The sequence below is a fragment of the Oryctolagus cuniculus genome, chromosome 12, assembly GCF_051225735.1.
Source record: "Oryctolagus cuniculus isolate XC-2025 breed Fujian yellow rabbit chromosome 12, ASM5122573v1, whole genome shotgun sequence".
Taxonomy (NCBI): Eukaryota; Metazoa; Chordata; class Mammalia; order Lagomorpha; family Leporidae; genus Oryctolagus; species Oryctolagus cuniculus.
The window spans coordinates 51,518,775-51,540,909 of NC_142878.1; the positions used below are offsets into that span (position 1 = coordinate 51,518,775).

At 55.5% G+C, this 22,135-nt stretch overlaps 1 protein-coding gene across 4 annotated transcripts; it reads right to left on the reverse strand.

The window, feature by feature from the left end:
* Window positions 1-13,797: 13,797 nt before the first annotated feature.
* On the reverse strand, window positions 13,798-20,641 carry DHRS2 (dehydrogenase/reductase 2). Of its 4 annotated transcripts, NM_001277088.2 has the most exon segments (8): window positions 14,099-14,210; window positions 14,444-14,499; window positions 14,771-14,905; window positions 15,138-15,189; window positions 16,269-16,339; window positions 19,268-19,369; window positions 19,883-20,060; window positions 20,185-20,324. In NM_001277088.2, coding segments are annotated over 8 exon segments (846 nt in total).
* Between the last annotated feature and the right edge of the window lie 1,494 nt (window positions 20,642-22,135).

A 22,135-nucleotide genomic window follows, 5' to 3' on the forward strand; every position in this document is an offset into this window, starting at 1 on the left:
TCCTGGGCCTGAGACTTCTATGATTTCCCTAACATCCCCCAGGGCTCTTTTGAGTGTGTGGTTGGTTTGATCCTGCCCAGAAAGATCAACTGAAAACTTAGCTTCTAAGCTGAGGCTGCCATTTGGGACTTACGGCAACACAGAACTCTTCCCACAAGGATGAGCAGGATTCCGTTCAGGACTGGAGGAATTGTCCCCTGCTGGGGACGTCTGAAAGAGATGACAGGAAACAAAGGGGAAGTGTGTACCTTCATAATTTCGAAAAAGGAGAAATTTGTGTTTTGCAAAGGTGACAGACACTGCTGGAAAGATACTCTAATAACTATATTCATGTCTTTGTAACCCAGAGATTCAAAAACTGCACAAGAATCTCACCCATTGCTGATGAGAATGTAAATGGTGCAAACTCTGTAGGGTACTGTGGCCATGCCTATCAAAATTTTAAAGGCGTACACTCTTTGATCCAGCAATTCCTTCCCTAGGAATTTATTCTGGACATATTCTGACTGTGTGAAGTGACTTGCTAAAAGGAGATGCCTCGCAGCATTGTTGGTAATAGCAGAAGATTTGCAACAATTTTAAAGTACATCAGTGAGGGACTAGTGAGATATATGGGGGTACATGTCATTACATATGTGGCATATATGTCATACATGTATTACCCATGTGGTGTTTAAGTCAGCCTGGGCTGCCGTAACAAAATACAAAAGGTTACACAAGACATTTTCAGTTGTGGAGATTGGGAAGTACAAGATCAAGGTGCCTGCCGGTTAGATTCCTGCCTAGCTCTCTCTTTCTGGCTTGCAGACTGCCACCTACTGGCGGTGTCCTCACACGGCAGGTGGAACTCAGGGGGCTCCTCTTAGAACCCAGTCTCCCATCCCAGGCTTCACCCTTAGGACCACATTTAACCTTATGGACTTCTTACTCCAAGTACAGTCACACGGGCACTAGGGTGAATGCAGCCCCAGCACGTGATGTAGTGTTCTGCCCCAGGAGAGCAATGGAATATGCTAGGCCCGCACAAAGAAGGGAATGAGGGCTGCAAGTCCAGAAAGACAGACGTTAAGTGGAAAGCAGCAAAGTGCAGGACGGGCTGGGTAGTGTGCAGGTGCATGGTTTCCCTCCTCCTCCACTCTCTACCCTCGGCCCCGTGATGTCTTTTGTGGACCACATTGCCAAACTCTTGTTCTCTTGACTCCGGTTGGGTCCAGGCCAAGCAGTGCTGCAGGGGAGATCAGAGAAGAGTCAGGACAGGTGCACACACCTCTGCTTCCTCCCTGAGATTCCCCTCAGCAGGCATCGCCGTGCCATCTCACTCAACCGTGACCTTCCCTGGCTCCTGCTAGCCCTGTGCTTTGCTACGCTCTGCCTGCACCTTGGTAAACAGTCCAGTTATTAAACTCTTCTCAGATGACTCACTTTATGTGGGCCATCTGTTTTCTGTTGGGACTCTGGCTGATCAGTAGGGTAGCGTATGGGTGGGGAAAAAAAATAGCGCGTGTCTGTGTGCACATGCACTTCTCCGTGCTTGGAAAAATCTCTGAAAAACTGTGCAGGAAACTGTCGTCACCTGGAGGGAAGCCAGCGAGGTGGCTGAGGGTTGGGGGGAAGCAGAGGAAGAGGTCTTTATGGATACTGGTTTCTGTTGTTCTTTTTGAATTTTGTGCCATATGTATATATTACATATTCAAAATAAGATTTTTGATTTTTAAAAAAGAATTAAAATAGAGACTACAGAAGGGACTTGGTGCCCGAGGCTTCCCAGGCAGCTGTCTCTGTAGCACCCAAGGTCCCTCCCTCCCCAGGAGCCTTTCCTAGCAGACCCTCTAAGCTGCCAACTAAGCAGAGAAGCAGGACCATAACCAACAGACTTCCACGCTACACTGAATGGGCAAGAGGTGCAATACTCAGAAAACACGTGGTGCGTTAACTCCCAGACCATCTGCTGACGCTCGCTGGCAGGAGAGATGCTTTCCCAGCCACCGCCGTCCTGCATATTGACCACATCCCCGCCCCTCCCTGGCACTCAGAGTCTCAGCAACCAGGGTACAATCTGCTCAGGGCTCTCACTTAACCCCTCCCCGATAGGCTTGCCCCCTCGCCGTGGCCTGCTGGAAGCGCAGTGACAGAGTCGGGCTGGCTTGGGGACCACACGGGAACGCCAAGTCCACGGGAAGGCTCTCGGCTTGGCTGCTGCCCCATGAGTCAGCACCATCTCTGCTTCTGTCATGCTTCTGACACTGCAGGGCTCTTCATCGCCCTCTCCTTGTTGAAAGGGGTCATCCCGAGGCTTCGTTGCCCGGGAGACAGGGAAGGAGGCTGCTGCCCGATCAGCTGTCTTCCCCAGGCCTGGCCGATCCATCACCTGGCCATACGCTGGCAGTGCCTCTCTCCCGGTGGTTGGCCGACCACCAGGGCCTGACAGTCCCTCAGTTCTTCCTCCGCCCGGGAGTGTCTGATTTGACCACAATTCCCTGTGATCGCCTCGCCCCTGCTTAAACAGAAAGGAAGAAACCTATATTTCATGATAAAGAAAACAGAACATCCGCACAAATCCCTTGCGTGGCTCTTCCAGGGACAAGAATGTCTCCAGGTGACTGACAGCAGCATCCGAAGTTTGTGGAATAGAGTTGCACCTGTCCTAAGCGGCTGTAACCTGTTGCGACTGTCGATCTGCTGTTGTGGTCTAGGAGCTGCGGCTAGAAGTCCCCAAGTTCTATTTGCATAAAGGCCCCCAGCACTTTTGCCCCAGACCCCCCTGCAGCGACTTGAAGCAGGTTAGGGTCTCAAGGAGGGGTGGCCACTGGGAGAGGAGTGGGCAAGGCACTGCTGTTAAGAAGAGTTGATGGCCACTGTCTCCCTCCAAGGATACCCCGTCCTCAGCCCCTGCTCCCCAGCCCCAGGCTGGGGACCCTGGGCCTCTCCTGTGGTGTTTCTTTCTTTCTTTTTTTTTTTTTTTTTTTTTTTTGACAGGGAGAGTGGACAGTGAGAGAGACAGACAGAGAGAAAGGTCTTCCTTTGCCATTGGTTCACCCTCCAATGGCCGCCGTGGCCAGTGCACCACGCTGATCCGATGGCAGGAGCCAGGTACTTCTCCTGGTCTCCCATGGGGTGCAGGGCCCAAGCACTTGGGCCATCCTCCACTGCACTCCCTGGCCACAGCAGAGAGCTGGCCTGGAAGAAGGGCAACCGGGAAAGAATCCGGCACCCCAACCAGAACTAGAACCCGGTGTGCCAGCGCCGCAAGGCGGAGGATTAGCCTAGTGAGCCGCGGCGCCGGCCGGTGTTTCTTTCTGAACTGCTCCTTCTCACCCTTTGAAACCTTGGTCCCTGTGTGGCTTCTTTGGTGAAGACTTCTTCGCCCCCTACCCTCTCTGCATTCCTCTGCATCCGTGCTCTCTGGCAAAGTGCGTGTGCCTTCCTCTGGGATCCCGTCGCACTGCTCCCTGGATTGGTGCAGCTGGTCATCTGCTGTCTGTCACTCCCATTGCTTTTGTGTCATCAGAGTCCGCCAAGTACCTGATGCTCTTGGAACTCGGCTTAGTGGACTAGCGCGGGATGCGGAGTGATAAGCAGTCAGTTGTGTAACGCATAGTCTTAGTTTGGGCCATGTCCTCACAGGGCAGAAAGAACTCTGGTTCTTTCACCTCCTTATAAGAGATTATCTAATGGGGCTGGTGATAACGAGCTCCAGTTCAAGTCCCGGCTTCTCCAGTTTGCTCCAGCTCCTTGCTAATGCTCCTGGGAAAGCAGCAGAGGACAACCCAAGTGTCTGGGCCCCTGCAACCCTGGTGGGAGACCCAGGTGGAGTTCCAGGCTCCTGGCTTCTTCCTGGACCCACTCTGGCCATTGCAACCATCTGGGGAGTTAACCAGTGATGGAAGGTCACTCTCCCTCTCCCTCTGAAACTCTGCATTTCAAATAAAATAAATAAATCTTAAAAAAAAAAAAAAAAAAAAGAAATCACCCGTCTCCTGGAGTTCACCCTCATGACTCCATTAACCTAATTATGTCCCAAAGGCTTCTACCTCCAATACTATCACATGGGGAATCAGGGCTTTCACTATGGATTTGGGGTGAACAGAAACGCCCACAGCAAATCCCTAACAATGAGAATCAGGAAGCCCAGGATTGGGGTGGATGGAGTGGCGAGAGAGCCCAGGAGGAAGGACGGAGATGGACAAGCCCCTGACTCAGCTCTGCACAGTAACGAGCTCTGGGCTGAACACACTGGATCCACCTGTGTCAGGCAGGCTGCAGCAGGAGTCACACGACCCCTGAGGACAGGCAGAGGGTGAGGCTGGCCTCTGGCCTCCTCCTGAAAACAAGCCCTGCTGATTGGATAGGACAGGGATCAGGGATCCGGATCTGCTTTCACTTCAGTGTGGCAGCCAGCACTTCCTGGCCGCCTCCCGGGAGGGGCAGGGGGATTTCTGGAGAGATGCATGTGGGCCATAGCCCCTCTCCCTACCCTACTCCCCACTGCCGTGTCTCTGACACACCAGCCAGCCTGTCCAGGGACAAGCAAAACGTGAAATCAGAAATGAAAGATACTGACTGCCTTCAGCAGCCCGAGACCTCAACCTGGGCTGCCCCAGGCCCCACCCAGCCCACTGCTCAAAGAGGAATGGCGTCCCCGCCCCCCGTTCCCCGTCATCAGCCATACTTGTGAGAACCACATAACAGGTCTCTGTCCTTCCAACCCCCACAGGTTGTCATGGTGCCTGCTGCTCCAACTCTTGATTGGACAGAGCAGCAGATTGTCTCCATGGCAATAAAAAGGATCTGTGGAGAAAGGACGTTTGGCCTTGGAAATGAACCCATGGGAACACTCCTGGGAAATAAGCCTTGGATGGTGGGGGGGAGGGGCATCTGATGAGATTCTCTCCTAGAAACACGGTTCTTGAGCCACCCCATTGGCCCAGGAGCCCAGCTTCCTAACTGGTGATGCCATCTTTCTCAAGGATGCCAGCTCCAGACCCCTGGCTGTACCGAGTGACAACTGCAGTCAGGAAAGTGTAGCTGAGACCAAGCACCTGCCCCTCGGTGCCCCACGGCTTGTGCCCCCTGCCCACCTGCTTTTCCTGCTCCCTCCATCTGCAGAGCCCAGCTTCTCTCCCACACTAACACAGCCTGGGGCCCACTCCTCCCTGAGAAGATGTGAGCTGATACGGCTGAAAACAGTGCCTTCCCCTCTAAAACATGTTGGGGTGGGGGGAACCCTTGATGACGTAACCAAGAGGCTTGGTAGACATTCTCTGCCCCGTGCATGTTTCCGTCTCTTCTGCCTTCCATACAGTGAGTCTTGGCTTTTGCACAGGCCAAGCCCACAGCAGGGATGTGTTGAAACTTAATGGCTTTGGCTGGCGCCGCAGCTCATTAGACTAATCCTCTGCCTGCGGCGCTGGCACACCGGGTTCTAGTCCCGGTTGGGGTGCCAGTTCTGTCCCGGTTGCTCCTCTTCCAGTCCAGCTCTCTGCTGTGGCCCGGGAAGGCAGTGGAGGATGGCCCAAGTGCTTGGGCCCTACACCCGCATGGGAGACCAGGAGGAAGCACTTGGCTCCTGGCTTCGGATCAGCACAGTGCACTGGCCGTAGCGGCCACTTGGGGGGTGAACCAATGGAAGGAAGACCTTTCTCTCTGTCTCTCTCTCACTGTCTATAACTCTACCTGTAAAAAAAAAAAAAAAAAAAAAAAAAAAAAAAAAAAAAAAAGGAAAGAAAAACTTAATGGCCAAGGTGCAGGTTTGAGGCGGGGCCTTTACCGGGTGACTGGACTCGAGGGATCCGCCCCTCATGACTGGGATAAAGCAGCTTCCTGCAGCTCCGCCATCCGTGCCCTTCCGCCCTGTTCCACGTCAGAACTCAGCATTCAAGGCACCATCTTGGAAGCAGGGAAACTGGGTCCTTGCCAACTGGCACCTGATCTTGGACTTCCCAGCCTACAGAAATGAGAGAAAATGATTTTCTATTCTGCCTCAACCACGCAGGCTCAGGTATTTTGTTATAGCAGCACCAGCAAACGAAGACATTGCTCACTGTGGTGAAAGCTCCATCTTCCGTCCACGCCAGCATAACGTTCTGATCTCCCAGGGAAGCGGGACTCAACAGCAACCCCCATGCCTCCCTGGAAATAAAACTGCGGCACCTGCTGAAGATCACAGCGGCACCCAAGGCCTTCCCTCCCCTGCCTCTGCCATTGGAGCAGCATTCCCACCCTGTGCTGTGTCACCTTTACAACTTCCCGAGTTGACAGAGCTCATGGCATTTCCTGAGAGTCCCAGCACTCGGTGGCTGGATGGACGGGAAGAAGGACGAACGACGGCAGTAATGGCCAAGGAGATGAGAAGCTAACGAGTAACTGCACGGCTGCCGGCCCCGGCACAGACTGTCTCCGGTAGCAGTGACTGTCTAGCGGCAGGGGACCTGGATGCTAGGGTCCAGTAGTAGAAGAGAGCCTCAGGGACGGGTGTTGGCATAGCCGTCCGTCCAGACACCACGTGGGATGGCCGCAGCCATCTCAGGGTGCCTGCACTTGTGTCCCGGCTCTGCTCTGGATTCCAGCTTCCTGCTAATACCGACTCCAGGAGGCAGCAGGTGGTGATGGCTCAGGTACTTGGGTCCCTGCCACCCGTGTAGGAGGCCTGGATTAAGTCCTGGGTTCCTGGTTTCAATCAGGCCCAGCCTTGGCTGTTTGCAAGCTTTTGGGGAGTGGATCAGTGGATAAGATCTCTCTCGAAAAGAAAAGAAAAGAAAAGAAAAGAAAAGAAAAGAAAAGAAAAGAAAAGAAAGAGACTTTCACTTTTTGCCTTGGAAATATCTAGTGACCACATTCATCGCAATTTTTTTAAATAAATGTATATGCTAGGGCTGGCACTGAGGCGTAGCAGGTAAAGCCACCGCCAGTAGTGCTGGCATCCCATACAGGCACTGGTTCGAGTCCTGGCTGCTCCACTTCCGATCCAGCTCTCTGCTGTGGCCTGGGAAAGCAGTAGAAGATGGCCCAAGTCCTTGGCCCCTGCATCCACGTGGGAGACCTGGAAAAGGCTCCTGGCTCCTGGCTTCAGATCAGCACAGCTCCAGCAGTTGTGACCAGTTGGGGAGTGAACCAGCGGGGTCTCTCCCTCTCTCTCCCTCTCTCTCCCTCTCTCTCCCTCTCTCTGTCTGCCTCTCCTTCTCTCTGTGTAACTCTGCCTTTCAAATAAATAAATCTTTTAAAAAAATAAAATAAATGTAAATGCTGCCAGTAGCCTCCAGCCAAAGAGCACCAGGGACATGAGTGAAGTCAAATAAAATCAGATTTCTTGGCAGGTTGCACTGAAGACAAACACAGCACAGGGACCCACGAAGGAGTGTGACAAGGGCTTGTGGGATGGGCTGTGAGAGGAGACGTCCAGGACTGGAGGACGCCAGCGATGCCCTGCACTGGGGACTTCAGGTTCAGGCGCCGTGTTGTGATCAGCGTCTCCACCATGTCTTCACAGCTCAGCCTGGAAGACGGGAGCAGCAGGTTAGAGGCAGGAATGAAGCAGCCCGAGGGCGGTGGCTACTTGGCCCTTCCTGCCCTGCGGATGACAATTTGGCCATTTTCATCTGTGATTCCAGAGTGATTTTATTTTTGTCTGTCTGTCTGTCAAGAGTGACCTTGTCTGCTCTCGGCGTGCCCTGAAGCAGTTCCTGTCAGCAGAGCGCCCCCTTCTAGTGCGAGGCGAGGCCTGGCCAGCTCCTGGCAGCCTCAGGGCCAGGGGCTGCTTTTCTCTTTCTCAGTGCCTTTCCAAGTAAAAAGTACACATACTAATTCAATTAGTTAGTCTTATTATACTGCGCGAGTGGTAAAGAAATTAAACTAATTTTATTTTTTATGTTTACTTTATGCATTTTTATTTATTTGAAAGGCAGAATGACAGACACACACACACACACACACACACAGAGACAGACAGACAGACAGACAGAGATTCCATCTGTTGGCTCACTGCCCCACTGAAAGCATTGGAGGCCGGTGTGGCATAGTGAGTTAAGCCACTGCCTGTGACGCCGGCATCCCACATGGGTACAGTTCAAGTCCTGGCTGCTCCACATCTGATCCTATTCCCTGCCAACAGCCTGGAAGAGCAGCAGAAGATGCCGCAAGTGCTTGGGGCCCTGCACCTACGTGGGAGACCCAAATGAAGCTCCTGGCCTGGCCCAGCTCCTGGCCCAGCTCCAGCCATTGCTATTAAGGAAGTAAACTAGTGGATGGAAGCTCGCTCACTCTCTCTCTCTCTCCCTCTGTAACTCTGCCCTTCACATAAATACATAAAGCTTAAAACACACACACACACACACACACGGTGAAGGCAGAGGCAGGAGTCTATCCTAGGCACTCCCATATGGGACGTGAGCAATGCAGGCAGTGGCTTTAGCTGCTGTGCCACCATACCTACCCCTCACTTTATTTTTAATCATTCACCCCAAAGTAAGGATCACTTCACAACCTGCTTGTGAGACACCAAAGTCCTTTAATCAAATACACTCTGAAACTCCAGGGGCCTTGAGCATGGGCCCGCTGATGGCTGGAATGCTAATGGGGACTGGCCAGGCTCCCCAACCTCCCATCAGCGTGACAGGGAACTCACTTGGGCTATCGATCAGCCGGCTCTGCTGTCCTGTCTTCAGGCACCGTCGCGAAACCCAGATCTCACCCTGGGAAAAAGCACTTTCCGGGGACTGGCTATGCAGAAGAGGGCAGGGAGCCTGGCACGGAACTTACTCGGGAACAAACCAACGCCGGGGATCAAGGACCTGATTCCCAGACCACTTCCCCCAGCAGCCCGGCACACTGTCAGATCCCTCGTCCCTGCAGCAGGCCTCAGTCACCTCGTCTGCCAAGTGGCACGAGGAGAAACGGTGTGGGCAAAGCAGGCCGTCCGTGTGATCTTTTCCAGGTCTCTTTTCCTAGATCCTGGTGCGCAGCTGCTCTCGGGGCAGGTGTTGGGCGAGTTTCTGGGAAAGGTTAGACATCAGGTGCGCTGGAGGGAAACCACAAATGTGGCAGAGAAAAACACAGCCTGCAGACAGTGCCGGGGCTTGGTTCTTCCAAGCTCTCAGGGGACTGCACCTCCCCACACCTGCTTCCGTGCTCCACCCCCAACACGTGAAGCAGAGCGGAGCCTTCCCAGAACACCTGCCGTGAGGTGAGCTGAGAACCTCCAGCAGGGTGGGGACAGAAGGAGGGGGCTGCAGGAAGAGTCTGAAGCTGGCTGTTGGGATCTGTTTTGCAGCTGGGGCTTAGGGGATGCTACTGTCTGACTGCGTCCCGTGAATTCATGTTGAAACTGACTATGCAATGGTGTTAAGAGGTGGGGCTTTAGAAGGTAATTCAGCTGTGGAACCCTCAAGGATGGGACCAGCCCTTATAAAGAGCTTGAAGGAGTGGGTTCCCTCTCTCTGCCCCTCCCCATGTGAGGAGACACCAACAAGGCTCCCTAGTGGAAGCAGAGAGCAGCCCCTACCAAACACCAAACACTGGCATCTTGATTTTTGGATTTCCCGGCCTCCAGAACCTGTTCTATCCATTGCCCATCTGTGGAATGTGGTACAGCGGCGTGAAGGGCTGAAGTTCCTTTTGCTTGGCTTTCAACACTTCCTCCTCCTGCCTGGTGGCAGAAACCTTCCAGGGCCAGCGCTGCGGAGCAGCAGGGGAAGCCACTGCTTGCGCTGAGCACATCTCATATTGGAGCACGGGTTTGAGTCCTGGCTGCTCCACTTCCTCTCCAGCTTCCTGCTAATGCACCTGGGAAGGTAGCAAGTGCCAGGGTCCCTGACACTCATGTGGGAGACCAGGATGGAGTTCCTGGCTCCCAACTTTGGCCTGGCCCAGCCCTAGCTCTTAAAGCTATTTGAGGAGCAAATCAGTGGATGGAAGATTTTCTCTTTCCCTTTCTCTGTTGCTCTACCTTTAAAAAAAAAAAAAAAAAAAAAAAAAAAAAAAAAAAAAGCAAGTCTTTACAATTAATGATTAAAGTGCTCTATGTAGGCCAGCTGTGTTCTCAGGAAGCAGATCAGCAGGCTAAGGGACCACGTGCTTTAGGACGACCGTTCATCTTCCTGGTGAAGTCTCTCCCAGGAGTTCAAGACTGAATGTCTGGGCTTCTGGTCCGGGCTAGAGCTGAGGGATCCAGTCATGAAACCCCAAGGCCCCATATCTCAGTCCCGAAGGCCACCGAGGGCCCGTGTCACCCCAGCATCTCGTCAATATTCTCCAGGAGCTGGAGCACCAGTCGTGGGACAAATGGGAGTCCTGCCTGCCTCCCCGCCCCAGGTTCCTGTATTCTCAAATGGTCCCCATATTTGCTTTGGGAAAACTGCAAGTTTTTAAAATAAATATGTGAACTGTATGATACTAACCGTTGCATTTAAACCATGCTATTTTGTGAGAAACTGCACACTCCGCGGGCGAGAGCGCCCAGCTCTTTGCGTGTGTGATTAATGCAGGGTCCCCTCTCCCATCCTCCTTCCTGCCTTCCCCTCCTTTCAGTCCTCTGCTTCCTTCTGACAACCCCAAGGGACCGCCATGGCGACTGCTCAAGCCATTAACAGGAGATTTGAGATCAGGCAGCTTGAAAGCCTCCGGCGAAAGCGGCTGCCCCTGGGAGAGGCAGACTAATTGGGATTTGGTGCAGAGGAGAGATTCTGTTTCTCACTGGAGCCCCACGGGAGCAGTGGTGGAGTGCTTTGTCCCTCGATTGAATTGAGACCGAGGACTGTGACTTCCAGGAGGCCTTGGAGCAGCCACCTCGAGTGCCCGACTCACACCCCTTTGCCCACATCCTGATTTCCAGTGTATCTAATGGGGGCCTCCACGGGTTGCCTTACGGACAGTCTCTTCTTCCTCTTGGCTTGGAGGTGTAGGGGAGTTGAGAACACCCAGGACAACCCTTGAGGGATGGGAGGTGCGGATCCACGCTACACACAAACCTGCGTGCCATGCTTGGGGTGGACACGGCGCTTCTGAGAGGCACCCATGGTCTTCTCAGGAGACCCCAGAAGCGTGGGGTAGCGCCCTCCAGGAGGGAGCGCAGGCTGCCTTTCTCTGCCTCCCTAACTTGCGGTCACCACGCTCTCCCTGGCTCGCCTGTCCAAAAATCCTTGCCCAAACTCCTTTCAAGAGAAACCAGCACCAGTCAGAGCTGCCAGAGACCTGCCATGGAGGAGTGGACCCCAGCCTGGCCCTGGAAGCTGTGTATAAGCTGGCAGCTTTCCTCCCAGAGCAGGCAGCAATTAGCAAACATCAAAGGTCGCTGACAAACCCAGCAGCAAAGGGAATCAGCCTACTCCCTGGGACTCACAGGACGTGTCCTGCATAGGGGACAGCGTCTTTCAGGTTAAAAGGAACAGAAACTTGAAACTTGAGTCCAGCCACCCAGGGTGCCTCCAGCAGTCCCCACGCAGCCCCATCAGACTCCTCCTCCTGGCTTGACCCAGTGGCCCAGCCCTACACGTGAGGAAGTGCAGTCTTCGTGCCGAACCTCGGGCCACCATCTCTTCTTTCCACATCTCCCAGCCTGGTCCCAATCTTCCATTCATTCGTCAACCAACACCGACCCTGCAGCGTACCTGCCCGAGGGACCGCAGGTCGTCATCTTGGGAAAATCTGACTCAGATATTTACTGGTGACGTCAGCAGTGGGCAAACACAGCCTTGGGCATTCACCCATCCATGTCCTCACCATACCACCGGAGCCAGCCTCCAGGAAGCTTCATGTCCCACCTTCAGCCCAGCTACACTGTCTCAGGCCACCCTGGGACCACCCCTTTAGCTGGAGCCCAGCCCTGCTACCTTCCACCCTGGCCCTGAGCCCCACGTCTCTCCTGCCGGAGGAGCCCGGCACCACAGCTGGGCCCTGGGCAGAGACAGCCTGGGGTAGGCAATGCAGAAGTGAGGGCCGCTGGGTGGGGAGGGGGCAATGGCCCCCACCCCCACTACTTTTTATTCCCGTGGCGGGGGAGCTGTGCCATTCAAGGAGCTCGGGCACCCTGGGCAAGGGCGAGGGCGTCACAAGCTAGAATCCGCAGGCTGGAAGTATCACCCCAGGGTGTCATCATCCTTCTCTGTGGCCCTCCCTGTGCACCCTAGAATTCTCCATTGCCTTGAGACTCTTTCCCAGATCTTTCTTAGGGCGTCGGGGAAGAGGGAGTTAAAGGAAATGTACAAATCAATGGCACCGATCTCCCAACACAGAGTCTACTATTCGGATTCCCAGCCCCAGGGTCGGGCCCAGCCTGACCTCCCCCACAGCTGGGCGCTGTAAGCCCTGGGGCCCCTCCCCTCCCGAGCCTCCAGCCCAGGGAGGCTTCCACGGCTTCCTGCTTCCCAGCACACAGGGCCCCTGAGCCAGCAGAAAGTCTCCGAGGTGCCAACTCCCGGCTGCTCTGGGCTTTTGCTTCTCACGTGTTAGCCCAGGTGAAAGCCGCAGCACTGTCCAGGGGCTGCTGTACCAAGGGCCTTTGTCCCAAGCAAGCTGGTAAGTGTGGCTGCCCGTGGCCTACAGCCCCTGACCTGGAAACCGGGCCCCAGAAAGACTGTGGGGGCAGGGGAAGAGCTGGGGAGCCTCAAACAGCCCCGCCCTTGTCCTCACACAGCCCTGTGGGGCCCCGAGACCCCGAGCTCCCATCCGCTGGTGCAGCCGCCAAGCAGAGGGTGGTGTGAGGGGCACAGCACCAGGGCCCGCCCTTCTCTCTGCCCCCGCCTCACGTCCAGGGCGATGCCTGCTCCCAGCCTGGGGCTGGACTCCCCGGCACTTGCTACAGGCTCTCCTCCTCACCCACTACCTGCTGTTAAGGGAGGTGGAGTCCTTTTTAGGATTGTGTTCACCAGGTGAGCACCACAATGCACACATGGCTTGTAGTCAACAAGGACTCACAACACAGACCCCTCCCCAGGAGGCAAGAGGCGGCGGCGCTGGGAGGGGCTTGCCCAGGTTGGAAGCTGCCCTCTGGACTGGCTTAAGACAAGACCAGCAGATGGCAAGAGATGGCTCCTTGGGGCCACGGAGGACACAGCTTCTCAACTCTGCTGAATCTTGGCTGCAGAAGGACGGCGCCATGAACAGGACAAGAAAACGAGACTTTTCCAAGAGGGCGGTCTCTGGGCCTGCCCCCAAAAGGCTTGTCACTCTCTTCTATCCAATTACAAGTTCTCAGGGCCCAGTGCTAACCTCAGCCTGTGGCACCGGAATACCATATGGGCACAATTCGTGTCCTGGCTGCTCCTCTTCTGATCCAGCTCTCTGCTAATGAGCTTGGGAAAGCACTGGAAGATGGCCCAAGTGCTTGGGCCCCCACACCCGTGTGGGAGACCCAGAAGTTGTTCCTGACTCCTGGCTTCAGATCAGTCTGGCTCCAGCTGTTGTAGCTATTTGGAAAGTGAACCAGCGAATGGAAGACCTTTCTCTCTGTTTCTCCCTCTAACTCTGCCTCTCAAATAAATAAATAAGTAATCTTTAAAAAAAAAAAATTGGAAATTCTCAGCCTGGAATTGTACACAAGACTGTGTGTGACTATTTTTTCTTCAGATACTCAAAGGCCTGTGTGACCCAAAGAATGTGAAACATTAAGAGCCTCGTGAACCCCAGGGAGAACCCAGAATCCGTCACAGCCCCCACCAGTCCCCACAGCCTTGCTCAGCCCCCAACAGAGCCAGCTCTGAGTGTGGAGCGCAAAGCCTGCTGGGAAGCCACGCACCCAGGCCCCACCAGCGTGGGAAACACCTGTCCCCAGCCATCCTGCCCCTGACTCCACCCTTGCCAGGAACGTCCAGGGCACATTTGAATTTATTTTAGGAAAAACGTGTCCAAAGCAACAAATTACAGAGAGAAGCAGCTGAGACCCCGACCCCTACTCCTTGCCCTTGAAGTTCCCCCAAAGCACCAGCCCCTGAAACCATTCAGTCCCACACACGGCCCCACACCAAGGTCCACTGAATGCCCTGGCCATGTGCAGGAGGCGCCTGCCTCCTCAAGCCTTGGATGAGTGAGTCCCCAAACCACCGCGGCTGCCACCGCTGCTGCTTCCATCCCAAGCCAGGCCCATGGTGGCACAGCCACGCCCAGCCCCTCAGAGCCGAGGGGAGAAGCCGGCCACCGCGATGCTCTCGCCGGTGATGTAGCTGGCATCCGGGGAGCACAGGAAGGCCACAAGTCCCGCGCAGTCCTCCGGCTGCCCGATCCTGGAAGCAAAGAGAACGCAGCAGGGCCCGTGTCGCACCCTGCTTCTGCTGCTCTGGGCTCACAGGCCGCAGGCAGGAGTGGGCTCCACAGGGGACAGGGTGGGCTCAGCGGGGTGACCCGCACTCCAGGTGTGGACCCCAGGCTTCATGGACAGGGAGGGGTCTGACCCCGAGACAGACTCAGAGGCCCCGCCCAAGGTGGACCCAGATCCCTTGCTCCCAACCCTACTTGCCTCTGCAGCTTCTGGTTTTCCTTAAAGAGGTTCCAGAAAGCCTTGTTTTTGTGTAACTGGGTGGAGGGAAGAGAGGAAGAGTCAGTGCAACTCACACAGGGAGGTGGGCAGGGCCCCACGTGGCCATCTGGCAGGGCACCCGCAACAGGTTGGCCCTTCTCCAGAGAGTCAGCTGCTTCTTGGGGTCAGTGGACTGGCCCGTGGCTGGGCCCAGAGGGCAGGGAAGAGCTCGGCCAACAGGATGCTGCCCCGGGGCCTCCATCACCCACTTTATCCCTTAGCCGCTGAGCCAGGCGGGAGGATGCAGGTCACACCCCCCGTCCTCACCACTTTGCTGAAGTCCGTCTCAATCAGCCCTGGGACGAGGCAGTTCACCCGGATGTCCCTGGGGGCCAGCTCCAATGCCAGGGTCCTGGTGAGGCCCAGCAGGGCGGTCTTGCTGATGTTGTAGGCTCCCAGCTCCTGCCAAGGGAAGTGAGAGAGTGGTTCAGATATGGGGGAGTGGAGGTAAGCATCAAGCGATCGCTCCCTGCAGATAGCTCCCAGCCAGCCCCGACTCGCTCAGCCCGGCCTTGTCACAGAGCAGAAGCGGGATGCGAGGGACCCAGGACAGCAGGACCAAGCCGGGGGGTCTAAGCCAGGCCAAAGCTGCCCTCGCTGCACCCCAACCAGAGCAGAAGAGCCAAGCACTTACCACATGAGGCATGTACGCCGAAATGGAAGAGACCAGGACGACGGCAGCGCTCCTGAGAGAGACAGACGGACACGGAGGAGAGGTGAAGCTACCACTTACCGTGGATGGAGGCCCGCAGCAGTCACTAAACCTCACTACAGCAGTGCAGGCCCTGCAGCTAGCCCCATTTCCTAGCTGAGGAAACGGGCTCAGAGAGGTTTAGTAACGGCCGATGAGAGGCAGAGCAGGGGCTCCAACCCTAGCTCCTGTGAACAGTGTCCGCACTCAGAACCATTCAGCTCTTCTAGCTCTTTCTGGGGAGGAGATGAGCAGAAAGCCAGGGCAGAGTGGGCTTGGGGAAGAGCTACCCAGGGCTGAGGGTGAATGCGTATCAATGGAGAAGGAGACAAGAAATGATGGTCAGGAACTCCTACCCTAGACAGCCTCTAACCAGTTCCTAAAGGCTGTGTGTGAGTGTATCTGTGTGTGTGTGTGTGTGTGTGTGTGTGTGTGTGTGTGAGAGAGAGAGAGAGAGAGAGAGAGAGAGAGAGAGAGAGAGAGAGAGATTTGTGTTCATGTGAGCACAGTCGGATTTGTGTGTGAGCACATTGGCTACGCAAGGAGTACAGTCAATTTTGTGCATGAAGAATACAACCAGATTGGTAAGGAGTACAGTCAGATGTGTGTGAGAGGGGTACAGTTGGACTTGCAGGACCTGGAATGGAGGCAGGATTGTCGGAGGTGGTTCTCCGTGGGGAGAAACAGGGAAAATTCTGTCAAATGCTTGAAGTTGGGGTGGGGGAGATTACTGAGCTGTGAGAAGACCAGAGTGTAGATGGGATGAGAGTAACCAGCTCCTAGGTGAGAGAGCTGAAGCACAGCCCCCTCCTCCATCTGGCAATGCCAAGGCCAAAGAGAGCAAGCCTGGGCCCCTGGACCATCCCCCTCATCCTGTAGCTGCTGGAATTAGAAAAGGCAGCCACACACAAGTGCCAGGCAAGGCACAGGGAGCTGGGGGAATCTGGGGACCCCAGAGAGACCTCTGATGTCTTCACACTCCCCTGGCTATGCTGTTGGGTGTCCTCCACACCCAACTCCTACTCCTCAGTCTCAGGACTCCCACTAGCCCGCACCCCCAGCCTGCAGCCATACCCCCTCCGCTCCATGTGGGGCAGCAGCAGGCTCAGGAGCAGAGCTGGGGACTTCACGTTCACGCTCAGGATCTGGAATCAGACAAGGGGTGTGGGGGAGAGCGGAGAGACTCAGCCAGAGGTCCCAGTGTGCCCAGTAACCCAAAGTTGCAGATGTGAGAGGCCAGACACCCTCAGGACCCGGGGCAAGAGGGGTTTCCAACTTGCTAGTGGCTGCACAGGCAGGCGGGCCATGTGGTAGGCCTGCGAACTCAGCCCTGGAAAAATGAACCGCACAGGATGAGAAGGAAGGACAGAAATGCCCAAGCCCTTTAAGAAACCAGAGCACGTCTGGTTGTGCAAAGAGAACTTTTTTTTTTTTTAAACAGGCAGAGTGGACAGTGAGAGAGAGAGACAGAGAGAAAGGTCTTCCTTTTGCCGTTGGTTCACCCTCCAATAGCCGCCGCAGCTGGCGCGCTGCGGCCGGCGCACCCCGCTGATCCGATGGCAGGGGCCAGGAGCCAGGTGCTTTTCCTGGTCTCCCATGGGGTGCAGGGCCCAAGCACCTGGGCCATCCTCCACTGCACTCCCTGGCCACAGCAGAGAGCTGGCCTGGAAGAGGGGCAACTGGGACAGAATCCGGCGCCCCAACCGGGACTAGAACCCAGTGTGCCGGCGCCGCTAGGCGGAGGATTAGCCTAGTGAGCCGCGGCGCAGGCCGCAAAGAAAACTTTTAAGGGGCCGGCGCTGACATAGTGGGCTAAGCCTCTGCCTGCAGCACCAGCATCCCATGGGCGCCGGTTCGAGTCTCAGCTGCTCTGCCTGCGATACAGCTCCCTGCTAATGCACCTGGGAAAGCAACAGAAGATGGCCCAAGTGCTTGGGCCCCTGCCACCCACGTGGGAGACCTGGATGGAGTTCCAGGCTCCTGGCTTCAGCCCGGACATTGCAGCCACTTGGGGAGTAGACTAGCAGATAGAAGATCTTTCTCTCTCTCCTCCTCTCCCTCTCTTTCTCTCCTTCTCTCTAATTCTGCCCTTCAAATAAATAAAATGAGTCCTTAAAAAAAAAAAAGCAGAAGCAGCAGCAGCAGCATAAGCAGAGGCCACTGGGAAGGGAATGAAGGCAGAGCAGACAGAGGGGAAGCAGGTGCCGGGAGCCAGGGAGCATTCCGGGAAAGCCATCTCCTCTCCCTGTGCTTTGTCTATGTTCTTGCCTTGTCCCAGTAGAATGTAATGCAGCCGGACAAGACAAACCAAATGGGTAGTGTGTATGAAGAAATGGAGAATAGGAAAACCCTGGGTGATGCTGGTACTCACAGTTCCCAGCACAGGGTCGGGACTTGGCCCAGGACAAGGTGTGTGGGAAGGTGTCTCCCTCCCAGGACACCTCCTGAAAATCGCACTCCGTGGAAAGCAGAGCATCTGGTAAACCCCAAACTCATTTGGTGACAATGTCAGCTCCAAGGTGTTGGCACGCGTGCTCGGGGGCCCAGCAGGGCAGAACTGCTTGTAGAACAGCCAGTCCTTGGAGCGTAGAAAAGCCCCTGAGAAAGTCCACTCAGGCTGGGGGCCTGCAGCCCCAGCTTCAGGAGGGAAGATTTCTCTCAGTTCAGAGCAAGAGTCACGATGCCTTGAAAAGACGTTAACAAAGCGAATGATTCAGGAAGGCTGGGGGAGCGTCAGCCACGCGCTCCTGGCTCCAGCCTCACAAATGGTCTTCCAGAGGCATTAGGAGCCCAGCTAAGGAGCCTGGGGAGGCTGCTCCGCAGCGGCTGCAGGGAGCTCAGATTTCAGGTCATCTGCGAGGATGGAGCTGAGGGCACCCAGCCAAGGGCACAGAGAAGGGCGGGGCCAGCCACAGGGTGGCCGTGGTGAAGGGGGATGCAGGAGCTGCAGGCAGCTGCTCTGGCCAGGTGCTCCGGGAGCGGGCAGGAGGCCTTGCAAACAGGAAGAATGAGAGTCCGTCCACATCCTCTTAGCTGTCCCAGGGAATTGAGAGCAAAACACATGAGTGCATGGGGGTTGGAGGATATTGCAAAGCCCAAGGTGAACTTCAAGGTGTCTTACAAGGTCTCTGCTGGACCCTTGTGGACAAGGTGACAGAATGGGAATTGGACTCAGAGTGGGCTGGGTTGCCTGAGCCCAAGGAAAGCTGAGGGCTGAGCCCAGTCCTAACAGCGGGTCTATCCGAGGGACACCGGCAAGCCCTAAGCAAGGAAAGGCAGAGTCTCAGAAACAGGTGCAGGTCACCAATGAGGGGCACAATGACCAATAAATGCCCCCACAAAAGGCTGTAGCAAGCACACATTCAGGGCCGGAGCTGTGGCATGGTGGGTAAAGGTGCCACCTGCAGTGCCAGCATCCCATATGGACGCCGGTTCGAATCCTGGCTGCTCCTCTTCTGATCAGCTCTCTTCTATGGCCTGGGAAAGCAGCAGAGGATGGCCCAAGTCCCTGGGCTCCTGCACCCATGTGGGAGACCTGAAAGAAGCTTCAGGCTCCTGGCTTGGGATTGACCCAGCTCCAGCCGTTGCAGCCATTTGGGAAGTGAACCAGCAGATGGAAAATTCTCTCTCTCTCTGCCTCTGCTTCTCTGTAACTCTGCTTTTCAAATAAATAAATAAATTTGGGGGAAAAAAAAAAAAGAGGGCACCCTTCCTGGACTCTTACATGGGTGCTCTTTGTGCGCACCCATGGGTCCATCCCCAGGACCTGCACCAGCGCCCGGCACACAGCAAGCTCTCAGTGGATATTTGCTGAGTGAACAAATGCAAACAAAGAGGGCCGAGAAAAGCAAGCAGGAGTGCAGGAGCCAGAGTTACAAACCAACCAACTGGACAGCAGCATCAGGGCACGTTCCGGGGGATGAGTGGTCAGGCCTGCACCCAGAGCCTGCTTTTCAGCAACCTCAGGAGGTGAGGGGTGCAGAGGAGGAAGGGAGAGTCTTGGGGGGACCGGGCATACCAGCACGGAGCTGGCCTTGCAGCCGCACCCAGCCAGCTCCCCAGGGGCCTCTCACCTTGTCCCACACCTGCTCGCTGGCCCCCAGCGTGCTCCCCACCAGAGGGTTGACAGCAGCATTGCACACCAGGAAGTCCACGCCTCCCCAGTGCTCCAGGGCCTGAGGGAGAAGGGGCTTGGGTGAGTGTGGAGTTGGCCTGAGGAGGCCTTTTGCCTTCCCAGGTGGCCCAGAGCTGGGAGGAGGCACAGAGGCGAAGCTTGCTGATCAGCCACCAGCAGGGCTCACGAAGCTGCCTGGAAAAGCAAACTCTTGGGAAGGAAAGTGTCCCGGATGAGCCCGGGCAGGCTCCCCAGGCCGAGACCCCAGAGGACAGGGGCTTCTGCAGGAATCTCGGTCTCCACTGGAGGCTTCCGCTGCCCTCCTCCGCAGCCGTAGCTCTCCCAGGGGTGGGGGCTGGCGGGACCAGGGTGCTCTGGTAAATAGGCCATTTCCAGTGAGCCACTGGGAGCAAGCACGCTGCCTGGCCAGACCGTGAGCAGTCACGGTCTCAGGACCTGCTCACGAGGCTCCGCGTCCCCAGTCCCCGTCCTGCCCCTCCCAGGGCTGAGCAGGGAAGGAAGGATTCTGCGTGTCATCCTTTCTGTGTCCCCCCGCCCCCCGCTGGCCACCCACCGTGGCCACCAGCCTCTCCCGGTCCTCAGCCTTCCCCACGTGGCACACGGTGCCCGTCACACTCAGCCCCTCGCCCTGCAGCACAGCCACCGCCCGGTCCACGTTCTGCTGCTTCCGGCTGCTGATGACCACGTGGGCCCCATCCTGGGCCAGACGCCGGGCGATGGCCAAGCCGATCCTGCGGGCAGAGACGGAGGACTCGGGTCAGCCTCTGTGGAGACCCACAGAGACGGCTGCCTGATAACCCTGAATCCTCTCCCTGCCCCCGGAACCAGTGGCCCTGAGGCCACCAGGGCACTCACCCGGCGGTGGACCCCGTGACCACAGCCACTCGGTCAGCCAGGATGCGCTTGGGGGCTCTCACACTGCTGTGCCTCCTCACAAAGAGCCCAGCACTGGGACGACACAAACTCCAGGGCGCCCGGGCCACTGCACGCAGCATGTTCCCTGCTGAATCAGCCCCGGAGAGAGTCAATTTCACGTATCACTGATGCAGCCGGTGAGCCTGCCGGGTAATCGACCCCGGACTCCTCCAGCAGAGAGCCAGGCTGGGCCCTGCGAATTTCAAACACCTGAGCCTCAAGTCAGGCAGCCAGTCCATGAAATTGCCCAGCTGGGAAGCTGACCTGGAGCACGTGAGCCCCAACATTCAGTAGACACCCCACCAGCAAGCCCTGGGCTTCCTCCAGCAGCAGGCACCAGGCAGTAGACACCAGGACGGTGGGTGAGTGGTAGATCTGGTCCCAGATGCCACCCATGGCGTTTTCCAAGCCGGGTGAAGGTGCCGAGCACCAAATAGTCCCACCAGTTAGCAATTTAAATGAGCTGCCTCCAGTTGAAACAAGTAAAATCAACAGAAACTCTCACTCATCACTAGATGGAGGGTAAGTATAGTCACTTGAGAAATCAGATTGGCATCATGTGGGAAAGCTGGAAATACAGAGCTCAGATTCTGCGGAGGGACATCACACCCAGCAGTAAGAGGGTCATGTAGGGTCATGTGTGCGCCCAGAGACTGCACACGTGTGTACATGGCAGCATGCTACCAGGGACGCTAACAGGAAACAAGTCTGCATGCCACTCTGGTAGAATGGTAAATAGAGTTGTATTTATATATTGGAATACTATACAGCAATGAAAATTAGTGAGCTGAAGCTACACTAAGCAGCATAAATGAATTTTGAAAGTCTATCACTGAGTGAAAAAGGCCAGACACAAAGCATATATGCTGGATCATTCTACGAGTTTCAAAAACAGCCAAAATGACTATGGTGGTTAGGAATATAAAAGGTGAGGGGAGGCATTTGGTACAGTGGTCACGATCTGAAACATGTGCATCCCACAGCATGGTGTCTAAGTTCAGGTCCTGGCTCCGCTTCTGATTCCCGCGTCCTGCTAGTGTGCACCCTGGGAGGCAGCAAGCACTTGGAGCTCTGCCACCCACATGGGAGACCTGGACTGAGTTCCAGGCTCCTAGCTCTGGCCTGGCCCAGCCCCGGCTGTTACAGATTAAAGCAACGGGTGGAAGATGACTCTCCCTTGCAAATAAAATAAAAACAAAGATGATTTTAAAATGAATGCAAATATGTGACAAAAATACAGAGACATGCAAGACAGTATCTATAACAAAAGGCAGGGGCATGGGTATTTCTGAGGCAAAAGTAAGTTATGATCAGAGGAGGGACAACCAAAGGGATTCTGGGTACTGGCCATGTTGTGTGGGTTTTTTTTTTTTTCTAAAGATTTATTCATTTATTTGAAAGTCAGAGTGACAGAGAGGCAGAGGTAGAGAGAGAGGGGGGTCTTCCATCTGCTGGTTCACTCCCCAAATGGCTGCAATGCCCAGAGCTGAGCCTATCCAAAGCCAGGAGCCAGGAGCTTCTTCTAGGTCTCCTATATGGGTGTAGAGGCCCAAGCACTCGGACCATCTTCTACTGCTTTCCCAGACACACCAGTAGGGAGCTGGCTCATAAGTGGAGCAGTCGGGACTCTTACTAGTGCCCATATGGGAGGCCGGCACTACAGGCAGTGGCTTTACCCGCTATGCCACAGCACTGGCCCCGTGTTGTGTTTTCTAAGCAGATGGTGTTACATGGTGGCCGTGTGTGTGCGTGTTTGCATATCCTTTTTACTTTCTATGTGCTGTATGTCACAATAAAAAAAATTTAAAAAGTAAAGATGGGGGCTGGCTCTGTGGCACAGTGGGTTAAAGCCCTGACCTGCAGTACCGGCATCCCATATGGATGCCAGTTC

Coding starts and splice junctions, on each gene's coding strand:
- DHRS2 (XM_051821757.3), bottom strand. CDS start 20,324: ATGCTGCGTGCAGTGGCCCGGGCGCCCTGGAGTTTGTGTCGTCCCAGT. Junction 16,340..19,882: donor GGGAGAGGCTGGTGGCCACG/GTGGGTGGCCAG, acceptor GTCTGATTCCAG/ATCCTGAGCGTGAACGTGAA. Junction 14,500..14,770: donor AGACGGACTTCAGCAAAGTG/GTGAGGACGGGG, acceptor CCCTCCACCCAG/TTACACAAAAACAAGGCTTT.